This window comes from Lonchura striata, chromosome 6 (assembly GCF_046129695.1).
Source record: "Lonchura striata isolate bLonStr1 chromosome 6, bLonStr1.mat, whole genome shotgun sequence".
NCBI classification, from domain to species: Eukaryota; Metazoa; Chordata; class Aves; order Passeriformes; family Estrildidae; genus Lonchura; species Lonchura striata.
Window position 1 is genome coordinate 7,120,810 of NC_134608.1, and position 27,486 is coordinate 7,148,295.

Sequence of the window (27,486 nt, forward strand, 5' to 3'; positions counted from 1 at the left end):
TAAATAGAAGGGTTAGTCATATTTATTTCCTTACAGCGGTGAATTTGCTTTCATGGCTAGGTAGAACATTAGATGTGTCTTAAAATTGAATACTGTCACTGATAAGAGTCCAAAAACTATGCTTAGAGCCTCTTGGGTTGAACAAAACAAAGTGAGCAGGAATATTCTCTAAGGCAGGCCTTAAATCTGAGAGGCTTGAAGTTTTGTAAATCCAAGCACTAAATTCTTGTGGGTGGCACTATGTATCAAAAAAGAAAATTCAAAAAACCAGAGCACATGATAGATTATTTCAGTGGGTTGAAGATGCTATTTTGTAACATATCCATGTGGTTCATATTTCATGATAATGTATCCTCAGCTTTTCTATTTCCTTGGGTCTCCCTGAGCAGACTTGTGACCGCTTTGAAAAGCAAACCAAGGAGCTGGAAAGCAGACTGCAAGAGTTAAAGGAGAAAGTAAAAGATCCACTCCCTGTTGAACATGAAGAGCTCCACAAAGCCAAGGAACATATTAAGGTATGAATAGCCATATTGTATTTAGATTGATGTAGTCTTTGCACAACACCTCATCCCTGTAAAATCAGTTTTCCCGCTTACCTTCTCTTCAGTGACACGGAATTTCTCTCTTTTACACCATCCTGATTGCTGCTGATCTCCAAAGTCCAGCTGACCAAGAAGATGAGTAGTAGTAGTGTTTGGAATTTTTTTCCTGCTTCTGCTCCATTTACAGTCTGAATTTTAAAAATAAGTAGTTAATCAAACAAAAGGGAAATAGCTCCGTTCTCTCAGCTCAGTTGGCTGCTATTCCCGTGACTGAATCTCCCATTTTGTTTCCCAATCCATTTTGCACAAGGAGTTCCTCAGGGAAGAGACCTTGTAATTCTGCAAAGCACCATACATACCTGCAGGAGCTTGGAATAATTAAAGAGAAGGAAAATTAAGGGTAAGGGAGTGGCAAAATTCCTTGCAGCGCATAGTGCACCATGAAAATGAAATGGCAAGAAAAACATTTCCAATGGATAGGAGACATTTTGTCTGGAGTGGTCAGTCTTTCATCATCCTTTTATGAAGTGAATTGTTGACCTGTGTAGTGGGAACAAATAAGCTTATTAACGAGCCAAGGCTTTGAACTCATTATCAGCTGTCTAAAATCTTCCTTATGAGTACTGGCTGCCTTTCCCACGGCAGCAGCCTGGCTGTAGCCCTGAATTATCTGTGAGATGGAAGCACACAGCTTCTGCCTCTATCCCAGCAAGAGAAATTCAGCTGCAGAGGCAGCAGGGTCAGACAGTGCCAGTGGAAGTGCTGCTAGTAGGTGTCATAGTACAATTAAGGACTAAAATGACATGGCATGCTCTTCCTGATTTGCACTTTTATCTGGAATAAAGCTATTTTTTCTTTCAGCCCTGGACCTTACAAAGTCTAGCAAAGTCCCATGAAATTCCATAGTTAGCTCTGTAATTGCTCTGGATTTGCCCCTTGTTAGGAGACATAAATGCATGTGTGCACATCTATAGGAGTACTGTGATCTCAGGTAAATTTTAGAGTCAAGTTTGTTTGGTGTTTTTCTCTACTGTTGAAGCTGGGTCCAAGACCTATGAAAATCCTCACATGGTTTAGATCCAGCACACTTCTGACACAAACACTCATGGGTTTTTTTTTCCCTTTAAAATGAGACAAACTGGATTCTCTCTAAGAATGTTTGGATGAGCCAGTGACTCTTCCCAGGAGCTCTTTTGCAAAATGGGATCTCGGACCTTGTGTGTAGAGTATCATATTCCCCAGCTGCACCCTCTGCCTTTTAGGTGACAATTTTAACAGTATTAAGGAAAATATGTAAGTTATAACAAAGAGAAAGGGGAGTTGAGGGAGCAAAGCAGAAAAGAGAGCCTGTTTTCTGTGAACAAGAAGCTTAAAAGCTCCGCATTCCTCACAAATCTGAGGACATGCCTATGACATCATCCATTAGAGAAGGCAACTGATTTGATTTTTTTTTGTGTGTGTTTAGAAAAATAACCTGAAAATTAAGCAAATGCGGGTGGAAAGCCACTTACCCAAAGCGATTATAAGAGGAATAAAGGAAACCCTGAAGAAGCAAGCGGGCCATGTGCCGGCCTGGGTGTGAGAGCCCAAATGGAGCGTGGGGAGCTGCCGGGGCCAGGCTGCGTCCCGCATCCCAGCGCTTTGGGATGCAGCGATGGCACGGGTGGGGCAGCTGGGGCACTGCCGTGGGCTCCAGTGGCTTCCAGTGGGGCTCCAGTGGGGCTCCAGTGGATTCCAGTGGGGCTCCAATGATCTCCGGGGATCCTGGCCAGCCCAGCCCCAGCGGAGGTCACAGCCCAGGCGGCTGCACATTCCCTGCTCTCCTCCCCCACGGGCCAGGAGGGGATTAGCGAGCAGGTTTGGAAAGCCGAGGAGCTTAGTGCCAAGGCTTGTGCGGTTTCCATGCAGGAGCTGGAGCAGTCGCTGGCAGACTGGGCCCACGACATGAAGGAGCTGCAGGCCATGAAGGCGGAGCTGGCACACCTCATCCTCACCGAGGACATGATGGTGCTCAAGGAGCAAGTGGAGCATTTGCACAGGCAGTGGGAAGAGCTGTGCTTGCGGGTCAGTGTTCGCCGCCTCGGGGTGTCCGTGGTGGGCAGGGCTGGGGCTTCTCCTGGCAGTTCTGGGTGGGAATGGGGTCCACCCTTCGTGTCCTGGCCAGGGTTTTGTTGCAAACCCTTTGTCAGCAGTGAGTGCGGGGCTGCACTGAGCCCAGATGCTGCTGCTGTTTTCTGGAATAGGTGCCTTTGTTCCGGGCTGCCAAAGGAAAGGAGCGATAAACACGGGAATTGCCCGAGGGCACGGAGCAGGGAGGGGAAGAGGGAAGTTGAAACAAAACGCCAGCAGAAAGGAAATTTAAATGTGTTTAAATACTGACTCCTTAGGTTTGAACACTTTGAGAACTGTCTTCTTTGTGGCGGGAAAATGCTGTGAAACATTTGTGTTCTTTGTGGCTTGTTGCTGTATTACACTTAATTTAGTGCTGCATGTGAAATTGCTGGGGAACATTTACAGCAAAGTCACAAGGACTTGATTCATTAGGTGATTGTGCAGTTTGAATGTGTGTTTACTTTGCCCTGTTAACAGGATTGGAAGAGTTAAAATCCTTTGCGGTCTTAAGTTGCTTTGGGGGACTCCACACCATCAAGCCAAAGTCTTGCATCCCTTTACTGACAAGTAAATGGCTTTTATTTTAAAGTTTATAAAGAAGTATTGAAGCCTGTTCGTATTTTGTTTCTAACCCTTACACAGGCAAAGGTCAAGCAATCTTGGTGGGGATGTTGCCAGAGTAATGAACAGCTGTGCTTATTTCACAAACTGTGTTGTGATGAAATAGTTATTTGATTTGATTGAAATAATTACTTTTTTTTTTGCATTGCAATGAGAAAGAAGAATTTAATTTCTTAAACTGGACAGCTGTTCTACAACCAGTGTTTTCTCTGCTGATTATTCTGAACTCTGAAAATAATTCCAGACACATCCTTTTGCCTTCTGAGTAATATAAGCCATTATTTTTTAAATAAAAATGCCTGAACCATTTTCCTAATGGAAATCTGTAGCTAAGCCTACAAATGAGAGAACTTAATTGTTTTAAAAATTTTTGGTGAGCTACTGAAGCCTGATGTTCCCTCTGTGTTGAATAGCTCTGAAAATTAACATTTTTTTATATGTGCTCTACTACAGTCTATCCAAATAGTAATTTCCTGTAGTAATTTAAGTTCAGATTTTATTCAAAATTTCCATTTTAATTTCCTGAGGGAACAACACTGAGTTCAGTCTGTCTTGGAGGAAGGAAAGAGGTGACAGTAATGTAACTGTATGAGGCACACAAAATCTGTAGTGGGAGGAATCTCTTGAGTGCTGTAGTGGAGGGAGATTCTGAATGTTTGCACAGCCCTAATGAGCCTCAGGAGAGCCCACAGTGATGCTCAGTGCTGGACACAGGGTAGGAGAGCAGACTTTATCAGCTCTGTTGTTGGCCTGACTGCTTCATTTTGGATAACAAAGTAGAGTCAAGATGTATTGTGTGGAGGAAAGTGTGCAGAATAAATGCAGGGAGGTGAAAGAGCTGCAGCTGTCACAGCACTGGGACAGCCAGATGCCTGTGCTCAACTGGGCAGGAGCAGACAGGCAGAGGGAGCAGATGCACTCAAAGGATTAGCATTTACAGAGCTGCCCTTGGAAGGTGCATGTAGGTCACAGATTTAACCATTCATCCCAGCCAGCGTCCCATGGGGATGTTATTTTAGCCTCCCTTTGAAATGCTCACGATGCTCACACCGTGGGTGCAAAATGGAGCTGGTACCAGGGCAGCTGGGCAGAGGAGAAAGTGCTCAAAGCAATGGCTTGAAGGATTAATGTTCCTAGAAGCTTGTCTGGGATTTTTTTGGGTTGTTCCTGTTTTTTACTCTCAGCCTGTATTGCTTTAGCCAGCTAAAAGGTGCTTCTTGCTCTAAAAATCCTGTCTTGCTCCGTTCTGAGTAGGCAAAGATGGAGTCAGAATCCCAGCAGCATGTAGAGCTTGTTTTGCTGACAAGCACAGTCTGTTCTTCCACTGACCAAGTAAACTCATCTCCATACATGGGAGATGCTGCACATGGTAAGGAAGGATGGAGGGTGAAACCCTCCAAACCTCTCAGGTTGAGGGTACGTGGGAGCACCCCAGAGCAGAGACACTCTTAGAAACTTCTGAGGTTCTTGGCATCTCCAAGCTTTTTCCTATGGAGAACCTTGGAGACTGTTTCCCTGTGTCTCAAGACAGCGCTTTCATCCTCATCTCTTCGCTTAGATTGTCATGAAGGATTCAGAAATCCCTTTCAGCTCTCCATCCCCGCCTTGGAAATGAGTCAGAACTTAAGGGACAAAAACAATGTGGTAGGAGATGGCTTGGTGCCTTCTGTTTTGATCCTGGTGTTACATGGAGCTGGCCTTGCTTCCACACTACACATTTAAGCTTCACTCTTAATACAAAATAGTGTTAGATATTAGTCTAGAAGAATCAGTAATGGAATTTTGAGGATTTATACATATGCTGTATAAAGTGCATGTGAGATGTGAAGAGGGAGTGTTTCCTGCAATGGGGAGATATTTAGAGTGGCCATTTAAGGCCAAGACAAACAAAATGTTATATACAGTCTTTAGACAAAATTTATTGGTGAAAATTAGGGGTTACTCATTTCTCTTGCTTCAGTAGAGCTTGAACCATTTTTCACTTCCTTTGTCCCATATATCTTAGTACAGGAATCCATCAAGGTAAATAAATAAATGTGTATTTAAGAGCCCTAGGCTAGAGACAGGTGCTATTAGCTAGTTAGAAGCGTGACCATACTTATTTCTGAAATACTGGAGCAATTATAATAACTTTGCTTTTTCAGGCAGTATCAGACCTTAATTGCTCAGTCTAGACAATTTGTTTATCCATCCTGGAAAATGTCTTTTTGATGGGGGGAAAAAAATCCATAGTTTTCAATGAAAAGGATAGAGTCTTGATGCTTATTTTTTGGAAGTTCTCCAATTACTGGTGGGCAAATGGAAAAAAAAAAGAGGGAGGCTTTTATAGAGATAAAATAATTGCAGTCAGTAGTTACAAAGTTTCTCTTAGAGTGGGAGAAAATAAGAACTTACCTAGGTGTTATTTCTCTTGGGGCCATACTAAACAGTATATAGTAATTATGTATTTTATATTCCTTCTGTGTTTGACATTTTCAGGTTTTCACTGACTAACATTTAAATTATTGTATAAGCACATTATTTATAAAGCTGTCACTCAGTTTCTTTCTTCTGAGGGAGAGAATCTGGTATTTGCTAGTCAACTTTTTGCCCTGCTATCAAAAATAAGATGTAATAACAATCTGCTTGATGGCTTTGGAAAGGAAAGTAGGATACTTATAACTGCTCCTGCAAAATGGAATAAGATCAAATGCAGACTAGATATCAGAAGGCTCATAATTGCTGGTTTCCTTCCCCAAAAAACTGTTGCTAGAATTTATTGTGTGTGTGCTTTTCCATAGGTGTCCCTGCGGAAGCAGGAAATCGAGGATAGGCTCAATGCCTGGATCGTGTTCAATGAGAAGAATAAGGAGCTGTGCTCCTGGCTGGTCCAAATGGAAAGCAAAGTGTTGCAGACTGCAGATGTTAGCATCGAAGACATGATAGACAAATTGCAGAAAGTAAGTAGTAATGCCACTTTTCTTCACTTGCAGTCAGATAACATTACAGAGGCACTATTCCTCATTCATTCCTTGCTTCTTGGAAGTGATACATGATGTAAAACCAACACACAGAGGCTTTTGTGAGATTGTTTTTTTTTATCATTAGCTCTTCTTGATGTTCAGAGTTGGAGCTTAAAGCAGAGCAGAAATGCCACTGGACTTCATTTAGTCAGTGTGAGCTGTGGGGGTGAGATCTGGGCTCTTGGGGGTTTGGGGGCACACCCAGCACTGCTCAGAGTGGTGTCCTGGGAGCAGCTCACTGCTCTTGCCACCTCCATCATCCTCACAACTGGTAAGCAAAGGGCAGAGAAAAGATTGAAGGATGGGATAGGTCTTATGCCAGGTGAACAAGAAGTTACCACAACCAAAAATAAAACCTAATTCTGCCCTTTCCCCCATGGTAGTTGGTGCTTTCTAATACTTCTGTATTAGCTTGATTTTAAAGAAGGCCATTATTGTTCTGCTGTTCTTCGCCATGTCTAAAATGTCTCAGCATCTAATCCCAGATCTCCTCTGGATAAGAATACCAGCAAAATAAACCATCCTAGACTCAAATTTGGGTTCTTTTGAGGTAGCTTCATTGAAAAATTATGTTAAATCAGGAAAGCAACAGATAAAATTAGAACATTCAATTGCTATGTTTAGGAATACTTACAAGTACTGGCTGGCACTTGCAAGTCTTTAAGCTGCTTATTTTTTCATAGATTGTGAGATGGCTTCTTCACTGAGGTTTTCTTTTTGTTTTCAGTGAGAGCTCTACATGCTAATTTACAAACCTCAGCCAAACCTGACTTTACATCACACACGTGGGGAAAAAACACATACTTTTGTTTTGGTATCATTGTTTTGTTTTGCCCTGTAATTAAAGCAATGTTTGTGTATGTTTATCAGGACTGCATGGAAGAAATAAACCTGTTCAGTGAAAATAAGCTTCATTTGAAACAAATGGGTGATCAGCTAATCAAGGCTAGCAACAAGAGCCGAGTTGCAGAAATAGATGATAAACTCAACAAAATCAATGATCGCTGGCAGCACCTCTTTGATGTCATTGGAGCACGGTAAGAAAATTATTTTCAATGTTTTATGTGAGATAAAAGTCAGAGGCTTGTGTCCTTTACCTTCAGAAACAAAGTGACATGACTTTCCAGTTAAGTTGGAATTTATTACTGAGAGTCAAGCTTAAGGGAGTGCTTTTCTTTTTGTAATTTATTGCTGTATCATGACACCAAATGTCTTAATTTATCCAATGGTAGAGGGCAGGGTGTAAGAATTCATATAAAATAAAATTTTAATGATGAGAGCTTTGTAAAAAGAATCAAAATGATCTCTCCGTTCCATGTGTTGAATTGCAACATAATTTTAAGGCAGTTTGGTAGGAGTTCATTTGGGCTTTTTAGGAGAGCCTCCTATTTTAACACAAGCCTCTCTTTCACTGTATGTCTTAATGCACAGAATTTAGGAATGGATTCCATTCTGTCTCTGTAGACAGATTTATATGATAATGTTCCTCTTTTACATTCACAAGTGTTTGAAATTCCATTTAAATACCAGTGCTATTTCTTTACTCATTCTCCCTCCTAAAAACAACTGGAAGACCATATGAGTTTCTTTTAAATTCAGGATTTTCTGTATGATGGTGAAGTGGAAAATAGTATCAGTTGAAATTAAAACCAAAACTTGTACAGTCTAGGCAACAACCTCCTCTTAATGGATTAAGCATCTTTATTATACTTGACAGAGTTAAGAACATCATGATCATTTCAGTATTAGCCTTACTGAGACGATCCCATTTCATTATTATCTCTGAGTTTCTGCCACAGCTTGGGAGGAGGATGCTGGGCTGGTCTTGCCTCCTGCTGAGTTTATTGGTAATCCAGAAATAATAAAGCTAACACCAAGTTAGTATTGGTCTCAACTTCTCTCCCAAGGTTTTGTTCTGCCTGTGATCACCCCCTCTGGGCTCTCAGCAGCTCTGTTGTTCAGTTAAATTTGGGACAGATAATGCTGGTGGTTATGCTGTGACAATGTAGTGCTAAGTGTGCTGGGCCTTAATCAGGAATGAGATCTGAATTAATGGTGACACACGAGCTGTGAATGATTAAGCAGAAGCTGCCTTCTTAAGATCTGACACTGCGGGTAGTCTTGCAATGGTTGTCTCAAGGTGTCTGTTTTTGATCTGGTGTAGGAAAGCAAGCTTCACTTTAGTAATAGCACTTTCAAAGCTTTTTTATGATAATTTTTTGTTCTGCTGTATGTTAGTTTTGCATTGTAGCAATTTTTAAGTGCAGATTAAAATGCACTGTTTTAAAAGTGAGGTAAGATGGCACATTTCTGGTAATCTTTAGGAAAGCATGCTAAAGAACTGATGGGCCAATTAGAGAGACATCTGGCAACTGTATTCCAGTATTCTGTAACAAGAACTTGTCTACCTGGTATGTCTTAAATGTTTACCTTCAGGCAAGTGTGCAGTGGTGCTTTGAGGTACATTATTTTGGATTGCAATACTGGGATAACAAGGCTCCCAGTATTTGGTATCTTAAGTGGATATTGCAGCTACTGGGGAATTGATTTGATGCTTTAGGATTGTTCCTGTGGTCTTAATTGCAAAATGTCTGTAATATGCCAGCTTCTACTTGTGATTTCCACCAACTTGGTGCTTAGGACCAGGGTAATGAACTGGAAGCACTTGGCAAAATGTGATTTTAAGCAGCTCCCTTGGTGGCCCAAGATGATCAGGCAGCCCTGTGGGCTCTGCTGGTGCCCTCTGAGTTAATACTAAGAGATGTTCAGCATATGGCAGTGTTTTGCAGCACCTCTCCTCACCTAATCCACCTTGTTGGGGCAGGCTCTCAGCTGCTCAGTCATGAGTAACCACCAGGCCAGACACTCACAACAGACTCTGAATACACTCCTAAGAGTTTATTTTGCCCTGTTATAACCTTCCAACTTTCTGCTTTGAGTTTGCTGCTATGGTGCTGGCTTGCCACTGAGATTTTATCCCTGAAGGAATTAAATTAGACATTGGTTGACTGAAATGTCCACCTCACTCAGAGATGTGCTTTGAGGCACTCAAGATGAGGTTCCTCCTGTGCTTTTGAGTAGCCTCTCTCAAGCTCAGGGTGATGGTGGGGAGGCAGCAGCTCAACCCATCACCAGTGTGACACAAATTGAGCATCTTTGAGGGAGAGCAGAGAGGAGCAAAGAGCCTTGGGCTGGAGGCAAGGTGACCTGCGAGTGTGGGTTGTGATACCCATGCTGACAGACTCTCTCCTTCCTTCTCAGTTGGCTTTTGCAGAAACCGTTAAAAAAATTTGTATTGAGGCTGTGTTGAAAGAACACATGTAAAGGATAGTGGCAGAATTTTGTTGTCCCTGGTAGGTGAAGCCATTATAGTCCAGAGATCCTCTCACAGTGCGTGGAGAATGGAGGGAATTGGTACAGGGGCTGTGCCTCCAGTGCAGCCATGCAGAAGAGACTGGAGCACTGCACAAGTGCTGCCACACCTGCAGAGCTGTGCAAAGCCCTTTTTATTGGGCACTGCTTCATTGCTTGGGGAAAATAAGAGGAATGGAGGAGATGCTTCTGGGAAGGAGTGTCAGGGGCTTGGAGGGTTTGAGGGTAAGGGAATGCTCCTGGAGAGAAGTGACAAATTTTGGCTGTGATGCAGAGAAAACCATGTCTTTCTCCTGAAAAAAATGTTGCATGTAGGAACTTATTTTCACAGCACATCCATGAAATGAGAAGGTGGTTTTGCTCATGGCTTTTCAGGTTAGTAGCTGTGGCAAGTAAAATAGAAGTGAAAATTTTCTGACGTTTCAGGTGCCAAATCCATGACCACTTGAAGCTCTTTTTTTGACAACTGTTACAACTCTAACAGTTTCTGTTAAACACACAATGAGCTGCTACCTTGCATCTGGTTCCCAATGGCCCACTCACCATCACAGGGGCAAGGACCAAATTTCAGTATGTTTTCATGGCAGGTCAAGACTTGGGAAGGGGTGAACTACAGAGCCAGGCACTGAGTAGGAGGAGAAAATGTATATTGAATAGCTGTGTGTTCAAAGCCAATTCTTCGTTTTTGGGCATTGAATCTGTCTTGTAAATGGGCACTTTTTGATCCTTTGGTTCAAGAGTGAAAACCTGTATCCACAAAGGAATCTAATTGAGATATATTGCCAGCTTCAGTTCTGTGGTTGCTGTCCCTGGGACATTTGTAAGATTTTATCTTCTTTGCAGTGCAGTGTATGGCTGTGCGATACCAACATATAACCAAAGCAGCCTGGAAGCCAATGCATCAATGCAGAGAATTCCTCCTGATAGCTTATTTCACCTTTTTAAACCAATAAACGTCCTGGGACAGATGGGCAAATTAGGTGAGCTCCCCATTTAGTCCTTGAAGTGATTCTCTTAGTTCATGGTGACAAGCTCAGATCTGCCATATGGCTGCACTTGCAGGACTTAACACTTTCATTATCTGCCTGTGCTCAGCCTGTGTGGTGACAAAAGCTTTGCCTGTGCGCTGCACCAAGCCACCGTCTGGCTGCAAACTTGTAAGAGTCTCAAAATGTTAATTTTCATGGGATAGAGTAACCATCAAGGCATTAGCATGCCAGGAAAGGAGAACAAATGAATTCTGTTCAGCTGAGAAGATACTCTTACCACGGGAGGTTTGTACTGACCTCTATGTTGAAGGATGGAGAATACAAACTTACTAATATTCAGACAGGTAGGGTTGTGCTGACTGTAAAGCTGGATACAGGAAATCTCTTGCTTTTGTTACTGAAGCAGTAGGAGGAGGAATGCACAGGCTGCATGAGGGTGGTAGATAACCAAAAACCCATGGAGTGGGATTTACATCCTCAGTATGCTCTGGAGCAACCCTCCTGGGCCATGCATTAACAGGCAAGGACCAGCAAGGAACTGTGTTGTGCACGGCCATGTTCCCTTTCCTGAGCCATCCAGCACTGATTCGAACTCCTCACTTTGCTTCCCAGCCCGCAGGGAAGGGGATGTTTTCCTTCTGTGTTGCTGTTAGTGCCTGCAGTCAGGCTGGAGGAGCACCCCACCGTGTCACTGGAGGGTGTCTGCACTGCCTGGGGCTGTGCAAAGCTTTGGGTGCTGCTTGAGCCTTCATTAAAGCCACCAGCTTCATCAGGGGCTCTCTCCAGGAGTTTTGGGTCTGCAGACCAGTCTCTGCAATAGCTGATGTTGCATTTCTGTACCTCTGGGCATCCTGCAGCTCTTGCCACTTGCTGCCAAGCTGTGCAAAGGGGATGCTATTTCTCAGCTGCTCTGGCTACAGGCACACTGATGTGTTTTCTTACTTTGTGGGTCTAGTCTTTGTGGAGAAAAACAAAGTTTTTGTGTATGAAGCAGGAATGGGTTCAAATGACTGTGACCTTTAAAGCAAGCATGAAAGTTCAGGGAAGCAAGCAAGGTCAAATGTGCCTTCTCATTCTTTTAATTGCAACTATCCTTGGCAACTGGGTCTTTTCCCTGTGTTTGGAAGCTGCCGGCATCATTGCGTTGTCCAAGAATCTTTAACTGCCACTCTCAAGTCAGCCTTTTCCTTCCTTCTTAGAACTTGCAAGATTCAAGGTGTTTTCAGTTAATTTCCTGCATACCCTGGGGGGGCTAAAATTCCCAAACAAACTGAAATTTCTCAGGTTGCAAAAAAAAAAATGGGGAGGACTTGGAGCTCTCCAGTGACATCACCTTGTGCTGTGCTGGGGGTCCAGGGAGGCTTTATGGGGAGTGCAGTGAGCTACCAATTCCCTCTCCTCCCTTGCAACCTCACTGTGGCTGGGTTGCCTCAAAAGTCACTTCAGCAGCAGCAGGCCCCAGGTTATGGGTCTGGGGAGCAAGTAAGTTCACAGCACACCCTTTAGCTGGTCTCTATTTAATTTTCCAGCACATTGGTTACCCTTTGGCAGGGCAGACAATCAGGCACCATGTGTTGGTGTGCTGTCCTACCCTGTGGCAGCTCACAATCAGTGTGGGTGCACTCTGGGTTCAAAGGTCTTTTAAAATTGCTGCAGATCAATATTGCATGGCAAGGGAAGCAAAATATGCTACAGGGAGGCCTCTCCAGGTAAACAAGATAGCAATGTCCAGCAGAATTGTGCTGGTTTGTGGAAGTACCACTGTAAAATCTCATTCTTGGGTTTGTTATTTTTTGGTATACAAAATATGTGGATGGTTGAAATCTCACTCACAAAGTGCCTGCTTTCTTTCCATGTTCTCTTTGTCTTTTGAGGATTACACTTCTCTTCAGTGTAAAAGCTGTGACAGAATTCATTATTGTCTCAGGCATGATGGTTGGGCTTATTTTGGTTATGCAATGTGTGCAGGGAGCAGGGGAAGCTGGCAGTGCAAGGGGAGTCCTTGTCTTCTGCACACCATCTTCACTCCCAGTATCTGCCTACCCGCAAAGCTGGGGGTTATTTCCCCATTTACTCAGGTCAACCATTTCAAATGTGGTTTTGAACCAGTCTGGACAATAAACCGTGGAGGTTGCTGGGCATGATTTGCCTGTGCAAATGTCCAAAGCCCTCTCACAGTGTGCTGTGTCCTCGCAGGGACTGTGTGTTCTGCCATGTGAGCCATCAGCAAGTCAGTACAGGTCTGTGGAAAATTACCTGAATACTGAAAAAACCTTTGATTTCAAAATCATTCTTTGCATTTTTGGTGGGATTATCACAACCTCTGTAATTTTTTTCCTGATTTTGGCTGGGTGGGGACTGGCTTGTAAGCCAAGGTTCTCTGACTTCCCACTCTGTGATCTCTGGCAGTCATAACACACAGAAATCATGACAGTGTGTTTTTCCACAAACGAATGATATCATAAATGAAGATTAGGGGTTATTTTGCCCTCTGGCATAACAGGCTATTTGCAGTGGAGGCCTTCTGCCTGGTCTGGAAGGTTAAAGAGAGGACAGGTTAGTGTGTGGGAGATTTAATTCCTACTTAAATACCTGGGATGTAATGATAAAGGCGAAAAAGCAGAATGCAGGGGAAGTAAGGATACATCTTTGTGCGTGCTGCCTGTGCGTGGATGTACGTGTGCTCGTTTTTTTGGGTTCGCTTCAGACTGACTCTGCTGCAAATCATCCGGGTCTGAAGCTCCAATCCCTCTTTCTCCCGAGAAATGAGCACCGCATCCACCTTTCTCGGTGCCGGAGGCTCCAACCCGCAGCCTTTTTGTCACCAGCCGCCCGGCGTGCGCTTCCTCCTCCCGTGCTAATAATTCTCTCGTGTCAGAATAAAGCTCTCGTGGTTTTGTTCTGAGGAGGCATGCGGCCGTTCGCCAGGTAAAATCCCGACGCAAAACCTAAGGGTTAAAATAAGGGGGGAGAGAGAGCTCCGGCGTCCCCCCAGCTCGGGGTCGGGGAGGAGGAGGACGGGCGAGCCTCCCCCCCACAGCCGGGATGCTAAAGCGGCGAATAAATAGGGCATCTGCGGAGGAGGGGTTTCCTCTGCCATGCCTGCCTGGTCGCACAGACGGTTCCCCCCTTGCAGCTTGGGATTTGCAGGCTGAGGAATGGTTTTGCCGTGCGAACCGTAAGTCCGTGTGGGTGCGCGGTGCCGGTGGGCTCTGGCGGAGCGGCGGGGCGGGCGCGATGGACGCGCTGCGCCAGCGCCCCGCCGCAGCTCGGACGGGCGCGGCGGTGGGAAGCAGGCACGGCAGCGGCAGGAACAGCGCTCACGGGCCCCCGGCTGCCATCGGCTGTGTCTGGGGCTGGCACCCGAGGCGGTGACGAGAACCTTCGGGCTCGCCGGCGGGGTGACGCGAGGAAAGCCTCCCCCAAAGCCTCCCCCGCTTCTCGCTGCGCGCACGCAGCCCGGGGCACGGACCGGGAATGGCCTCGCCTTCCCTGAGAAAGGCCTGAGCTTTGCCTGGGGCATCACCTCTCCCAGCGCGGCTTTTGTCCCTCGCACGGTTAAGCTCCCCTTGGACTCACTGAACAAAGGTTTCCTGGGCTCTGCGTCTCATTTGCTTTGCCGCTGGTAAACAATCCTGTCAGCTGGCAGGGCCATTTCAGCCCCTCCTCCTCCTCCAAAAGACATGCACGGAGTCGCCTTTTCTGATGACATTTGCCTTTGTGAAGGAGAGTTTGCAATAGATGTTTTCCGTTCTTTCAGACACTAAAATTTGAATGCTGCTATTTACCTTATTTGAGTTCCCCCCCCCCCCGTACCTTTTCCTGCAGCATTTTGACAGCTAAAGCAATGCAATAGGACATGCATTTTGTAATTCTTTTTGTTTGTGTGAATACATTTCAATCAACCTGGAAGCTCCTCCTACTGCTAGGTAATTCCTGAGTAGTTACTACCAATATACTGTGTATTTCTGAGGCTGTGCAGTGATTCAGCCTGAGACAGTTTAATGCTTTTCTCTTGTAACCCAATGCTGGCAACTTCATTGTGGGTATTAAGACCCAAATCCAATCTCGAGTCAAGTCAGTTAGTCCTTCTGTTCACTTTTGCAGCCAGCTTGTAGTTATAATCTCCTACTTTTGTTCTTTTTCTGCCTTTTCTATTGTGGTGTAAAGATTAAAATATTTAAAATCTGGCTTTGCTTGGCTTATTCCAGGCAACTTAAGCATGTGTCCGAGTGCTAATCAGGGTGGATTTTTTAGCTTGGCCCATTGCAAAGGACAAGACAAATCTGAATTTGTTGGGGTTTTTTAAGATCAGTGGTGATATTTTTATTGGATTTTTTTTTGTATTATTACCTTTTTTTAATTTTTTCTGGAGGCATGTTGGATTGTGGCAGGTGAGTTCTCAGTGGGAAGTGAACAATAGATAAGTAGGCATTTTTCCTGTAAACAGTAAGTTTTTCCTGTTTGACCAATCTCAATTAACTTGAGGATCACACTTCATAAAGAAAGAATTCAGTCAACACTGGTGGCACCTTCCACCCTCTGGAAGAACCTGTAAAAAGTACCACTTTTCTTTGCTGCAGTTGCACTTTTAGTGCTGTTAATTCACTGTATGTTGCGTGATTGATCTGGATACCTGGATCTGGCAGGAAGTTTTTGCCCCAGGCTTGGAGGCTTGCACTGTGCACTCCCACCCAGCTTCCAGAAGGGCTGTGTTTCCCCAGAAGTGGTCAGGATACAACTCAAAAGAGTTAATGGAGTTTCTTTCATGCAAAGATCAGGTGATTTGTAGGAGTATTTTCAGGGTGCAGTAGGCATCTGAGAATGGTGGTTGCAAATGAAGATTTTTGTTGATGTGATTAATTAGTCTGTTTCACTTTTTTTCTTTGAGGTGTAGCTAGGGAAATGGCAGTTGCCTGTGACTTCTGTGCAAGCTGAGGATGCTCATGTTTTTTATCAATTTACCTCTTATTTCAGTGTAAAGCCCTGCCCTTTTCCTTGGGCTCTGTGTCTGCTGACAGGAGCAGATCTGCCAATGTGAGTGTCTGGACAAAGCTGCCTTCCCATTTATGCACTGCACTAGTGTGAATTTCTCTTAGGTTTTTGTTCTTTGGCTGCTTAGCTCAAATTTGAGATGAATGGCATTAAACACCATTAAGGGTGTTTAAATGACTGGCAAATGCCAAATTCTATCAAGAATAAATAACAGATTCACTTACTTAATTACAGTGGTGTTTCTAATGGCAATTGCTAGGAAGTAAATACAAGCTTTCAGTTCCACAATGATCCTGTCTTTGAGACTGTTGCTTCTGGTAACACTAGAAGATCAAGATCCTCATGGTGACATTCATAACTTGAAAATCAGAGTGGTTTCTAAGCCAACACAATATTGGAGTGATGGTGCAAAAAACCACACTTGGATTCTAAAACTGCTGCTTTTAATTTTTTTGAATGTATTTTCAGTCATAAATACATTTATTTATAGTCTAATATCCTTTGGTTTTGCTTTGGACTTCTTGGCTGTGTTCATCTGTGCACGATGCAGACTGAAGAAAGAAGTTTAGCACCCTGTGAGTTTTTCTGTAATGCAGCTTAGGGATGGAAGCAGGTGGATAGAGGCAGAGAAGGGAGCCCAGGGAGGCAGAGATGATCCTGAGCAGCACAGTAAGCTCTGGTCTCAGCAGGTCAGCTGTGCCATCAGATGGTCCCAACATGTGCATGTCTCCAGAGCAGCTGTGGGAAGCATCACAGGATATGCAGGAAGTGAATTGCCACAGAATAGAGTCAGGGACAGGGCAGAGATCAAGCCTTGCTTTCCTCCTGTCTGGCCTGAAGCCATGCAGAGTTGATAATGCAACAGTGTAGATGTTTAGTTCAGACTCTTCCATTCTGTGCTCAGCACAGAGCCTGTATTGTCCATCTCTCCAGGGAAAAGTGTTCCTGAGTCACCTGCCTTTGGAGGGCTGCATACCTTGGGAATTACTGGCCCTGCTGAGCATCATAACCAGCCAAAATAACTGATGGGGACAGGGCAGAGGAAGAATTAGTTCTTCTGGGTAAAATAACTGCCAGCCCATGACAGCACAAGAAAATGATGCAAAGACATGTTCATGGAGTACCACTTAATATAAGCAAAACAAGAGCACAAGATTCATACAGCAGCTGTTTGCTTGAAACCCAGATGCTCTCTGCATACAGGGTTGAACTTGGGACCAGAAAAAACAGTTGTTAAGAAAAGCAAGAGCAGCTAAATGCTTTTGTCATCCCCTGGTTTCCTCTCAGCTGCAGCAGTGGAAGACAGTCTGTGTAAAGGCAGGTGCTTTGCACCAGTGTCAGCAGCTTTGTGGGTGCAAGGCAGGAACAAGGTGGACCATAGACTTGTGCCAAATCCTTCAGGCTGGCTTGCAGGCTTGCATCAGTCAGACAATATTAATTTTACTTTTGGAGAGTGCAGAGTTGCTAAATACCTGCCAGGAGCTTCAGTGTAGGACTGTGTTCTTCTCGCCCTCCTTGTAAAACAACTGAAAGTACTGCCTGGTGCTTCTGGGACAAGGGGTGGGGGAAGTTTTCCATACTGCTAATCTATATGAGACCCTAAATTTTCTGGCATTACTCTGTAAACAGTAGGACTGAGCAAATCCAGCAGGATCATTCCCATATCTCCTCCATAAGTGCTTTACCTCAAATCAAGTGTCTAGCTGACATGTGTATCCTCTTTGGTTACCTTACAGTTGTTAATAAGATCAGTTGTTGCTTACAGGGTGGTATATTCATTATGGATTAGGTGTCCTGCATATCTTCTGTCATTGTATCATCAGGCAGTTGCAAAAGCCATTCATTACAGTTTGGACCACTCTCCTCTAAAACTTGCCAGGATAGCAGGCAGCAGCACAGTGGGCCAGGAAACTGTCCAGGTGCCCTGTGTGGGCACTTCTGTCCCTGCCTGCATCACATGAGATCACATCCCTCACCCTTCCCCAGTCCCAGCTTGCACAAGACCTGTGTTGCCAAGTACATCAGGGCTCAGCTCAGACCCGTCAACAGTCCCTGCCTTTGGGGACGTGCAGTGAGCCCCTTGTACAAGCTGTCCTTGCAGTCTGCTGCTGGTTTTGTTTATGTGGTGACAGTTCCCAGCCACTGTGGCCAATGAATGGGAAATGCTTCAGCCTTTTCACAATACAGACTTAACGTTTTGTACTGCACTTGACTTAAACAATTGAGGCTCATCTTGATAGTTGTTGGGATAGGCAGTAGCTAAAGGTTTCATTTGTAAGTTTGCATTTTAGAAATCACGTGCAAGGTTTAAAAATTTATTCTAAGGCACAAGAACATAACTAGAGCTCAGGAGAACAGCACAGGGAAACAATGCTGGCTAAGTGGGCTCTCCCTAAGACATGGATGGAATGATTTCATCTGACTTTAGGGTCCGCAGTGTTGATATTTATAGTACTGCAGGGTAGACCGTTGCAGTTCATGGGAGAAATATGTGCTTTTTGGTACAGTTCATCTCATGATCTGGATGTTTAAGACAGGTCTGATATAAGTAATGATTTTTTTTTTTCTCCATTATCTACCAAGGTCTAGATGACAAACTCTGAAATAAGTCTGAAGAGATAAGTGTCACCCTGGTGTTGTCTTTTTAGTAATTTTTGTTGGGAATTGCAGTAAATGAGAATTTCAAGAAAAATTTGATACCAGTGAGGTAGTTCACCAGATATTCCTCCAACACATGGAGACAAATTTGCCAAAATATAAAAGCATGCTACTTGTGTAATTTGAGGGGCTGATATGGGGGTTTGACATGGGAATGAATATGCTGCTACGGCTGGAAGTAAAAAAAAGTTTGTCTGAGAGCTGTGCTACAAACAGCTGTAAGAAAGTAAATGGTCTCACTGTTTTATTTGCTTGTCCACTGCACAAGTCTCCCTGGCCACTTCGATATTCTCCCCAATCAGGATTTTTTTGTTGTTTGTTTGTTTTGTTTTGGTTTGGTTTTTTTTAATTTTTCACCTGCAGGAGAGTCTGGCATATCTCTGCATGTTTGTGTGGTGTTTAGATGAGCTTTAATGTTGTGGTGCTACCAGTTCTATAGTAGCTGTTGTTCAGGCCTTCTCCTCTCCTGTCAGCATCCAGAGGGTGCTGAGGCCCTGGCACAGGTTGCCCAGAGAAGCTGTGGATGCCCCATCCCTGATATGTTCAAGGCCAGCTTGGATGGGTCCTGGAGCAACCTGCAATAGTGGAAGGTGTACCTGCCCATGGCAGATTGGAGCAAGGTGATCTTTCAGGCCCTTCCAACCCAAATCATCCTGTGATTCTGTGATTTTTCCAGGGTGTTGGACTGGTTTGTAGTGTGGTTTGTGCAGATTTTCCTTCTCTTGGCAGAGTGGTACTTTTTTGATTAGTGTGAGCCTGTTGGCTGCTAAAGATGACACTGAGCAAAATCCACAGCAGGAAAAACCAAACCATAGATACCCACTTTAGTTTAACTGTGTCAAATGATGGTACAGATTTCCACTTAGATTAATGTCCAGTGCTCCCTAGCAGATGAAAATTCACCTTGCTTATACAGTTTCATTAAAACCTACACCCAAGACCTGTTTGCAGCTGTAGAGCAGGGGCCTGCTGAGCTAGTTTAGGTAGATTTTGACTAAAACACGGCTCTGATTTACAGGCAGCAGCTTGATGCGACATGGCTTCATAAAGCCATGCCTGTCATCACCTCCTGCCAGCATCCTTTCCACTGATTGACCATCTTTGTAACAAAATGTTCTTCCTGGTTTACTTAGGGTGAAGAAACTGAAGGAAACATTTTCTTTTATACAACTATTGGACAAAAACATGAGTAACCTTCGCACCTGGTTGGCCCGGATTGAGTCTGAGCTTTCCAAGCCTGTTGTTTATGACATCTGTGATGACCAAGAAATCCAGAAGAGACTGGCAGAACAGCAGGTGGGAAATAGCAGCAGCCAGAGTAAATAAGCTAAATTTCTGCTGATTGGTCCTGGTATAAAATTACCTGTTTCTTTTCCTTAGTGAGCCCTTCTGACTGTTTACTTTGCATGGTGTGTTCCTGCCAAGATGCATTACATGGAAAATTTTTATTTGCTTGCAGTAATTGCAGTATGGTGTTGAATTGCCCCCATGTCTCCCTGCTCCCCTTGACCCAAGGAAAACATGCAAAATACAGCAGTTCCTGAAGACTAGGCAGGGCACAGACAGTGGGCAGAGTACATGAGGATGACTTGGACTGACAAGGTGTGAATGCTGCTCTCTGCAAATAGATGGGATTCGATGCCTTGTCCTTACTGGCTCTAGTTCTTGTCCCTTCCTTGCAGATAGAAGAGCAAGCTTAGCAGAGCAGGATGCTTGGGCTTTGGAAGGTGGATTTGTGCAGACACACCTTTGGCTGAGGTTTGATCAGAGGCAGGCTCTGAAGATCCCTCTGGGCTGGGGGAGCTGGCACATGAATCCTGCTGAGACAAACAAGTGTGAACCAACTTCACACTGCTGGGTGTTGGTGGGCATTCATCCAAGGCAGTGGCTTACCCCAGGGCATCTTAGGAGAGGAGCTGGATAGTCCTGGAGTAAATTTCTCTAGCCAGCAGCCAGGCAAGGAAAAGTACAGACTTGCAGGTGGAGTCATCCTTTGCTCAGGGCTGTGCTGTAAGTCTGACCAGGTTCTAAGTGTTTGGCTGTCATCTGGCCTTTGTGTTAAACAGCAATACTTGCCCAAAAACTATAGATCAAAAATAGGTCTGTCAAGTTTGGAAGCTTGGAAGCTTTATGGCATCTGCCTTTAGGAAAACTTACTGGTATCCTTCCCATCCTTTCCATCTTTTCTCTCTGGCTTCTGCTTTTGTGTCTAAGGATCCCTGAGTGACCCAGACCTGGAGGCTCTGGTCTCTGCTGGTTGGTGTGGCTGTGCTTGTACTCATGTCCCAAATGTGACAGGAAGGGCCAGCTCCTCTGTGACAGGATTGGAGGTGGCTCCCACTGACTGCTCTGCAGGAGCTGGTGAGACACCAGAAGCCTTGGCCCAGCACCTCTCATGGTTTCACCTGCATGAAACCATGCAATGGTCATGTAAACAACAAAGAAATATTTTCTTCTCATTCAAACCTTTTGCATTCTCAAAGGTTGTGATAAATTGCCAGGCAGAGCAGAGCATGGAGCACAAAGGAATTGTGTCCAGACTAATTTATTTTTATTATGAACATTCAAGCTTCAGCTGACTATAAGACCATCATTTGCTGCTCAGAGCTACTAACTCCTTAATTTTTTTGGATGCTGTTTTAAATACAGACCTCTGGGCACCTCTAGTAGCTTTTTAGCAGTCTGAGTATGAGAAGACTGTGCTGACTAAAAAGACAAAAGTAAAAAGAAAAGCTGCTTTTGTTCTGCATTAGTGAAACATTTGTCTCAATGAGACAAGTAAAAAGATCTTTCCTGGTTTTACATGAACGATTATTTCATTAAGAGCAGAGTAATGGTGAGAAATATGCCCTACAGGCTTCTTTTATTTGACATCCATGACTGCATGAGCTTTACCTGTGGAGTCTTGAATAAAGAAATCTAAAATCCTTGTGTATCCACAGGGATGTTTTATGGCATGTTTGTTCAGTTAAAGGGTGAAGATTACAACATGAATAATATTAATTTTAAGATTGCAAAGATGTTTCACTAATGCAAAAATGTAGCAGTGTGTAGTCTGTTAAAGCTCTTTGGGCAATGCTGTGCAGAGTTGAAGGAATGGTACCTCTTGAGGCTCCATGTATTTTCCTCACCCTCTCCCTTAGTTTGTTATGTTTGTCTCACTTCATGCAGTCAAGTCATTTGGAAAACATCAAGGATTCTGTCTAGGCTCTTCCATGAGCCTAGGCATGGCCTGAAGCAATGAGGTCGTGTCAGCAACATTACCAAAGTGCAAGTTAGAATCAATTTGTAGGCTGTGATCAGAATTCTCATTTTCACTAATACCTCTGTAAATCCAGTGGAATTTAATGAATTCAAAAGACACTCCCCAGGTACCAGTAGTGTGGCAGAGCCTGCTCCCAGCTGTAGAGCCTGTGTTGAAAAGACACTGATGCATCTTGCTCAGTAAATATGTGAATCCTTAGTAACCTGTAAATAATTCTCTTGGGTCTCCTTCTGGCAGTCTCATCTATGTAAGGAATTTTGCTTCTACATTCCTTAAAGCTGTTCATTACTACAAATCCCAAAAGCCATATTTTGGCCATTTATGGATTTATGGCTCAGCCCTTGATTCATGAGTGATTCTCAACTCCTTGCAGCTTGTTGACTTCTGGGAAAAATCTTCCTTCAACTCATTTTGTATTTACTACAAGCTGTGTCTATTTTGGAGGGATTTATTTATTTGTTTGTTTTTGGTGGGTTTTTTGGTTGGTTTTTTTGTTGTTGTTGTTGTTTGGTTTTTTTTTTTTTTTTTTGAAGTCTAGAGCAAAACCAATTCTGCTTCATCTGTTGACTGAAATCAGTAACTACCATTTAATGGGAACTCCAGTTCACTTTTGTTAGGAAAATACTCATTTGTGTTTGTTGGTCTAGTGTTATTCAAGCAAAAGTCTCTGTATCCTTCAATAGAAAAGCCAGAAATGGGTTGAAAAATTGCATTGTAGTGGCTATAGTCATTTTATTAATATTTAAAGTTGGTCACATAGTGCAGATCTACCTTTTCAATAAGAAATACTTAGATAAGGCTTTTTTTGTCTTTCAATTACACTGACCTTAGGAGTACTGATAGGTACAGGAGGAAAGGCCAGACTTTAATGGAGGTGGAGGCTCTGGAAAAGAAACCTGTAGTGTGGATTAGACAAAAGGTCTTTGCCAGACCCTTTAAAGCAGTCTGCCAGAACAGGAGCCCTACAAGAGGGATTAAGAAAAGTAGTGTAACACCAGGTACTTGTGTACTGTGCTTGTGTTTCATGCCGCAGCTGGTGCTCAGTCACTAAAATGCACATACTGCACTAAGAGTTCTCTGACAAGACTTTCAGTGTAGTAACCTGATATGAGACAGTCATCTTGTGCTGTCAAAATTAATAAGAATTTATTTATGGTATTGATAAGATTTGGATTTTGAATGCACATTTAAATTGTCCAGACTATTAATGAGAAGATTGAGTTTAGACTGAGACACCAAAGGTGGGCAGCCCCTTTGTTAGTTCTCTCCTGACCTGTGTCATCTGCACTGCTCATCCTGCAAGTCTTTTTTAAAGCTACATCAGCTTTTCCTGACACGGGATTTGCTCTTTCCCCATCCTCTGCAGCATTTTGAAAGGGCATGGGTGAGAGGTAGCCAGGCATGTTTCCTTCCACTGACACTGTATGTTTCCTTCCACTGATGCTGTTATTTTGCCAATGGCAGGACCTGCAGAGAGACATAGAGCAGCACACAGCAGGCGTGGAGTCCGTGTTTAACATCTGTGACGTCCTGCTACACGACTCAGATGCATGTGCTAATGAGACAGAGTGTGACTCCATCCAGCAAACCACCAGGAGCTTGGACAGACGGTGGAGAAATATCTGTGCCATGTCCATGGAAAGGCGAATGAAGTACGTTTCTATCCTTGCCCTGCAGAAACCTGTGGCAGCATTTTGAGGAAACACTGTAGCTTTTGCCACAAGCTGAGTTTTGAGGAGGAATAAAGAATCCAGAGTTGATAGTTAGCTTGTGATAAAACCTTTCTGTTTTTGCTCTCTCAGAATCGAGGAAACCTGGCGTCTGTGGCAGAGGTTTTTGGACGACTATTCTCGCTTTGAAGATTGGCTAAAATCATGTGAAAGTATAGCAGCTAGGCCTAATTCTTCAGAGGTCTTGTACATACATGCAAAAGAGGAGTTGAAGAAATTTGAGGTGAATTATTTAACTGCCTTTTTTATGCTCAGCACCAGGCTGCTGAGTACTTATTGTCTGTGCAAAATGCCTTAGTTGATGGAAACCATGGGTTTGGCATTGGTAGTATAGGGAACATAAATAATTTGATGAGTGTGCAGCTGCTAGATGTCTGTCTCCAGAATTTTTTTTAACATGTATAATACAATGCTCTGAACAGACACCTGAAAGTTTAAAGCCTTGCTTTTTATAGGCACTACTTTCGCAGCGTGATATTTATTCTTTTCTTTCTTTGCCTAGTGAGCTAAGTTTGAGCAGATGGTTTAAAACACGGGTCTTAAAATCTGGATTTAGTTTTGCAGTTGGAAGGACTGTTTCTCTTGATGGGTAATATCCACCTCCTGACTGTTACCAGGGAATGAGCTCCTCGCTTTGCCTTGCAGGCGTTCCAGCGGCAGATCCACGAGCGCCTGACGCAGCTGGAGCTGATCAATAAGCAGTACCGGCGCCTGGCCCGCGAGAACCGCACCGACTCGGCCAGCAAGCTCAAGCAGATGGTGCACGAGGGCAACCAGCGCTGGGATAACCTCCAGAAACGAGTTGCTTCCATTCTCAGGAGGCTCAAGGTAGTGGCACAGCAGGGGGAGGGAGCGTACAGCACTCACAGGGTGCCAGTTTTCAGCGTCTTTTTTTTTGCTTCTGTCAAGGTCAGAATGAAGTGCAGGAGACGGTATTATTTTGTGTTCAGACTTAGATGTTTATTATTTCTTATTTATATTGTGTCTCCTAACAAGCTATGAAATGGCTGTCTTTCCTCATAAGGTCTTCTAAGTCTAAACTATTTAATTAAGAAATGACACTTAAATTATTTTTACTTTTAACTCAATAACTAATCACTGGAAGCCTGCAATGCAGACTGTTCTGTCCAATTACAAAACACTTCCCAAACTCATGAAGAACAAGGACTAGACTCCACTCTAAAACTTCTATCTTGCTCTCTGTATATATTACTATATTCTAAAACGTTAAACTCTTAAGTTTTCTACTTAGTGATATTACACGCTTTTAATCAAACTACACACCTGCAATCCCAGTGCTATTAATCAATTTTGGAAGACTTCTCCACGGTCTCAGGTCAAATGTAGTATTCTCTTATGGGTCTGTGCCTTTCAGCACAGAAAGTATAAAATTCTCAGCATCCAGGGTTCCAACAGCAGGATTCTGCAGGAATTACCCATGAGCAAAGCCTACGTCAGAGCAACTCTCTCTGTCCTGAGCTACTGGCATAGCAGGGGAATTCTGGAAGGGTCACTGAGTACATAGCATAAACCTTAACTTGCTAGATTGGTTTTTGGTAGCTGAAGAAAAGCTTAAAGGAAGAAGGAGTGCAGATTTTGAGAGATCAGTTGCAATACTCACTGCTCCTCTTTCCCACCTGTAATGGGTGGATGTGTTAATACACTTGCACCTTTCCATAGGTAAGAGACACAGAGACAAAAGGGCCCCAAGTGCAGACATGGTTTGGAGTTTCCAACTTGGCTCTACTTCATGCCAAGTTGTGATTCAGCAGCAAGGCATTAAAGATGGAGATGTGATAGAAAGCAGCTCCTGCTGTGCTGCCTGCCTGATGAGGAATGTTGTTGAAGTCTGTATTTCAAAGAAGTATCCTGCTCATCAATTAAACTGATCTCTGGGCAGATACTCAGTGCTGTGCCCTGGGGAAAACTTGTCACTGCCAGATTGTTAAATGTAGCAGTGCTGCAAGCAACTGACAGGAAAAACTGTTAGCTCCCCAAAATCAGTGGATGAGGCAGTGAGAGCAGTGATGTGGTTTGATCTGTGCAGCTACAAGTTGGTATATTTGTGGAATGTTAGATGATCCCCTTTCTGAACAGTAAATCCACCCATGAGGACAGGCAAGCTGCATGTCTGTTAGCAGCCACACAGTGCATTAATTACACTGGCGTGGTCATACATGATCCAGCCTTTCCATTGTAAAATCAGTAAAAACTGATTTTAATCTCACAGTTTTAATTACTTTAATTAGAGATGAGGGTTGCTTCCTTTGTTTATCTCTGTTTAAAGTTTAGAACAAAGTAGGTGTTAAGCCTCAGTCCTAGTAACTGTTCCTGGTATAATGATGTGAGAGATGGAATGTGTGGACTCAAAGATGTAATTTTATAGAAGCATCTTGAACTGCTAAAATTTTACTCCCTCTTTTGTACAAATAGTGTGCTAGTACAGGGCACTGTTCTAGCATCCCTACAGGAAGAGGACAGGTTTTATACATGGCAATGCTGCTGTTTGTGTCCTGATGGCCTTTAAGGTGAACAGGGGTTTTGAAATAAAACACTGATTTCAGAAAGCTCCTGTGACCTGTGTCTTTTAGTAGCTGAAGTCATGTAACACTGGCTCCTTTTTTCCATCCAGCACTTCACCAATCGGAGAGATGAGTTTGAGGGGACAAGGGAAAGCATCCTTGTGTGGCTCACAGAAATGGACCTACAGCTGACAAACGTGGAACACTTCTCAAAAAGTAACTTTGACGATAAAATGCGCCAGTTAAACGTACGTATCATTCTGAAGCAGTTGTTTACTATAGCCCAGTGGTCCTGTTGGGCTGCCCTTGCCTGACAGAATCATCCATTTTCTGTAACTTCACAATAGCCACCACATCTCTGTAGGACTATATTTGTTTGAAGACAGCATTAATTGTTAAGACATATTGTCTTAAGATTAAGCTGTGGATTATTTAATTCAGATTCAGTGTTCAGGCTCAGTTCTGTCCTGCCATTTTCTCCTGACAACATGTGTCAGTGACAGTAGTATCTGGCCTGGAAAGCAACAGATGCAGCTTAACAGTAAGAGCTACATTCCTAAATTCAGGCATTATTTTCTGGTGCAAATATTTTTTTGAATTGGCATTACAGTGCAATCTTTCCTCAGAGCTCATGTCTGTAGCTGGGAATGTCAACAGAAATTAGACATCAGGAATGTGCAGTGATTCTAAGGAATATCCTAGTTCTTTCCTACATTATATGCTCTTTTCTCCTTTCTCCCTGCACTGTGACTGATTTGGGATGTGGATTTACTGTTGTGTAGGCTGGAGGCCCAAGCAACCAAACCACCTTCTTGGCTACTGAGAAAAAGATTGTGTGTACCAACAGAAGAATAATCTCTGATTAGCTGAATTCTTGTACCATCATCCCCTTCAGGCTCAGGACACTGCAGGCATACTGATGTACACATGGGTGGAAAATGCCACTTCATTTAGAACTGTAATTCTGCTTATAAAATGAACCTTTGGACCACTTGAGTAAAAATATATTTGCCAAATTAAATTAGGCAACAATGTCAATTGTTGCTTGTCTTTCACTGCAATGAGCTAGAAAACAGGGACAAACCTTAGGCTACAAAGGGCCAATGGAGAAGTAATTATTTTTCTTGTATGTTCCAAATAGGGTTTCCAACAGGAAATAACGTTAAACACCAATAAGATTGATCAACTAATTGTTTTTGGGGAGCAGTTGATTCAGAAGAGTGAACCTTTGGATGCCATCCTGATTGAAGATGAATTGGAAGAGCTCCATCGATACTGTCAGGAGGTGTTTGGGCGAGTTGCCCGGTTCCATCAAAGACTGACTTCAAGGGATCCTGTAAGAAGCAACAGTTGTTTCAATGCTTTGACAAGATTTTGGTGTTTCAATTGCAATGCTTATTTTGGTTTAGAATTGCAATTGCTTATTCCTAGCAGCTTGACTGAGTTATTTGAGCTCCAAGGGCTCAGGAGCTCTGCAGTAGAGCCTTGCTAAATCTTTCTTGTCAATCCTTTCATGCCTCTCCATCTGCAGAATCTGGATAATAGTGTGGAGGTTGTTCATAAGGTTCAGAACTATATAGTTATGGCTTGAAGGCTTCAGAACCTTTTTTGGTGTTTTTAATATCACTTGGTTTTCCTTACCATCAATAATGTGCTTAAAATACCTCTTAATATATTT

At 43.5% G+C, this 27,486-nt stretch overlaps 1 protein-coding gene across 3 annotated transcripts in view; it reads left to right on the plus strand.

Annotated features, from left to right (window-relative positions):
• The window catches only part of SYNE2 (spectrin repeat containing nuclear envelope protein 2), a 179,467-nt gene that overhangs the window by 140,573 nt on the left and 11,408 nt on the right, over window positions 1–27,486 (plus strand). For all 3 annotated transcript variants that reach the window (XM_077783923.1, XM_077783922.1, XM_031504904.2), the window contains 10 exons: window positions 390–515; window positions 2,451–2,606; window positions 6,056–6,214; window positions 7,148–7,314; window positions 19,425–19,587; window positions 23,021–23,208; window positions 23,359–23,509; window positions 23,932–24,114; window positions 25,919–26,056; window positions 26,950–27,144. In XM_077783923.1, coding sequence (XP_077640049.1) covers window positions 390–515; window positions 2,451–2,606; window positions 6,056–6,214; window positions 7,148–7,314; window positions 19,425–19,587; window positions 23,021–23,208; window positions 23,359–23,509; window positions 23,932–24,114; window positions 25,919–26,056; window positions 26,950–27,144 — 1,626 coding nt within the window. The remainder of the gene's footprint in view (window positions 1–389; window positions 516–2,450; window positions 2,607–6,055; window positions 6,215–7,147; window positions 7,315–19,424; window positions 19,588–23,020; window positions 23,209–23,358; window positions 23,510–23,931; window positions 24,115–25,918; window positions 26,057–26,949; window positions 27,145–27,486) is intronic.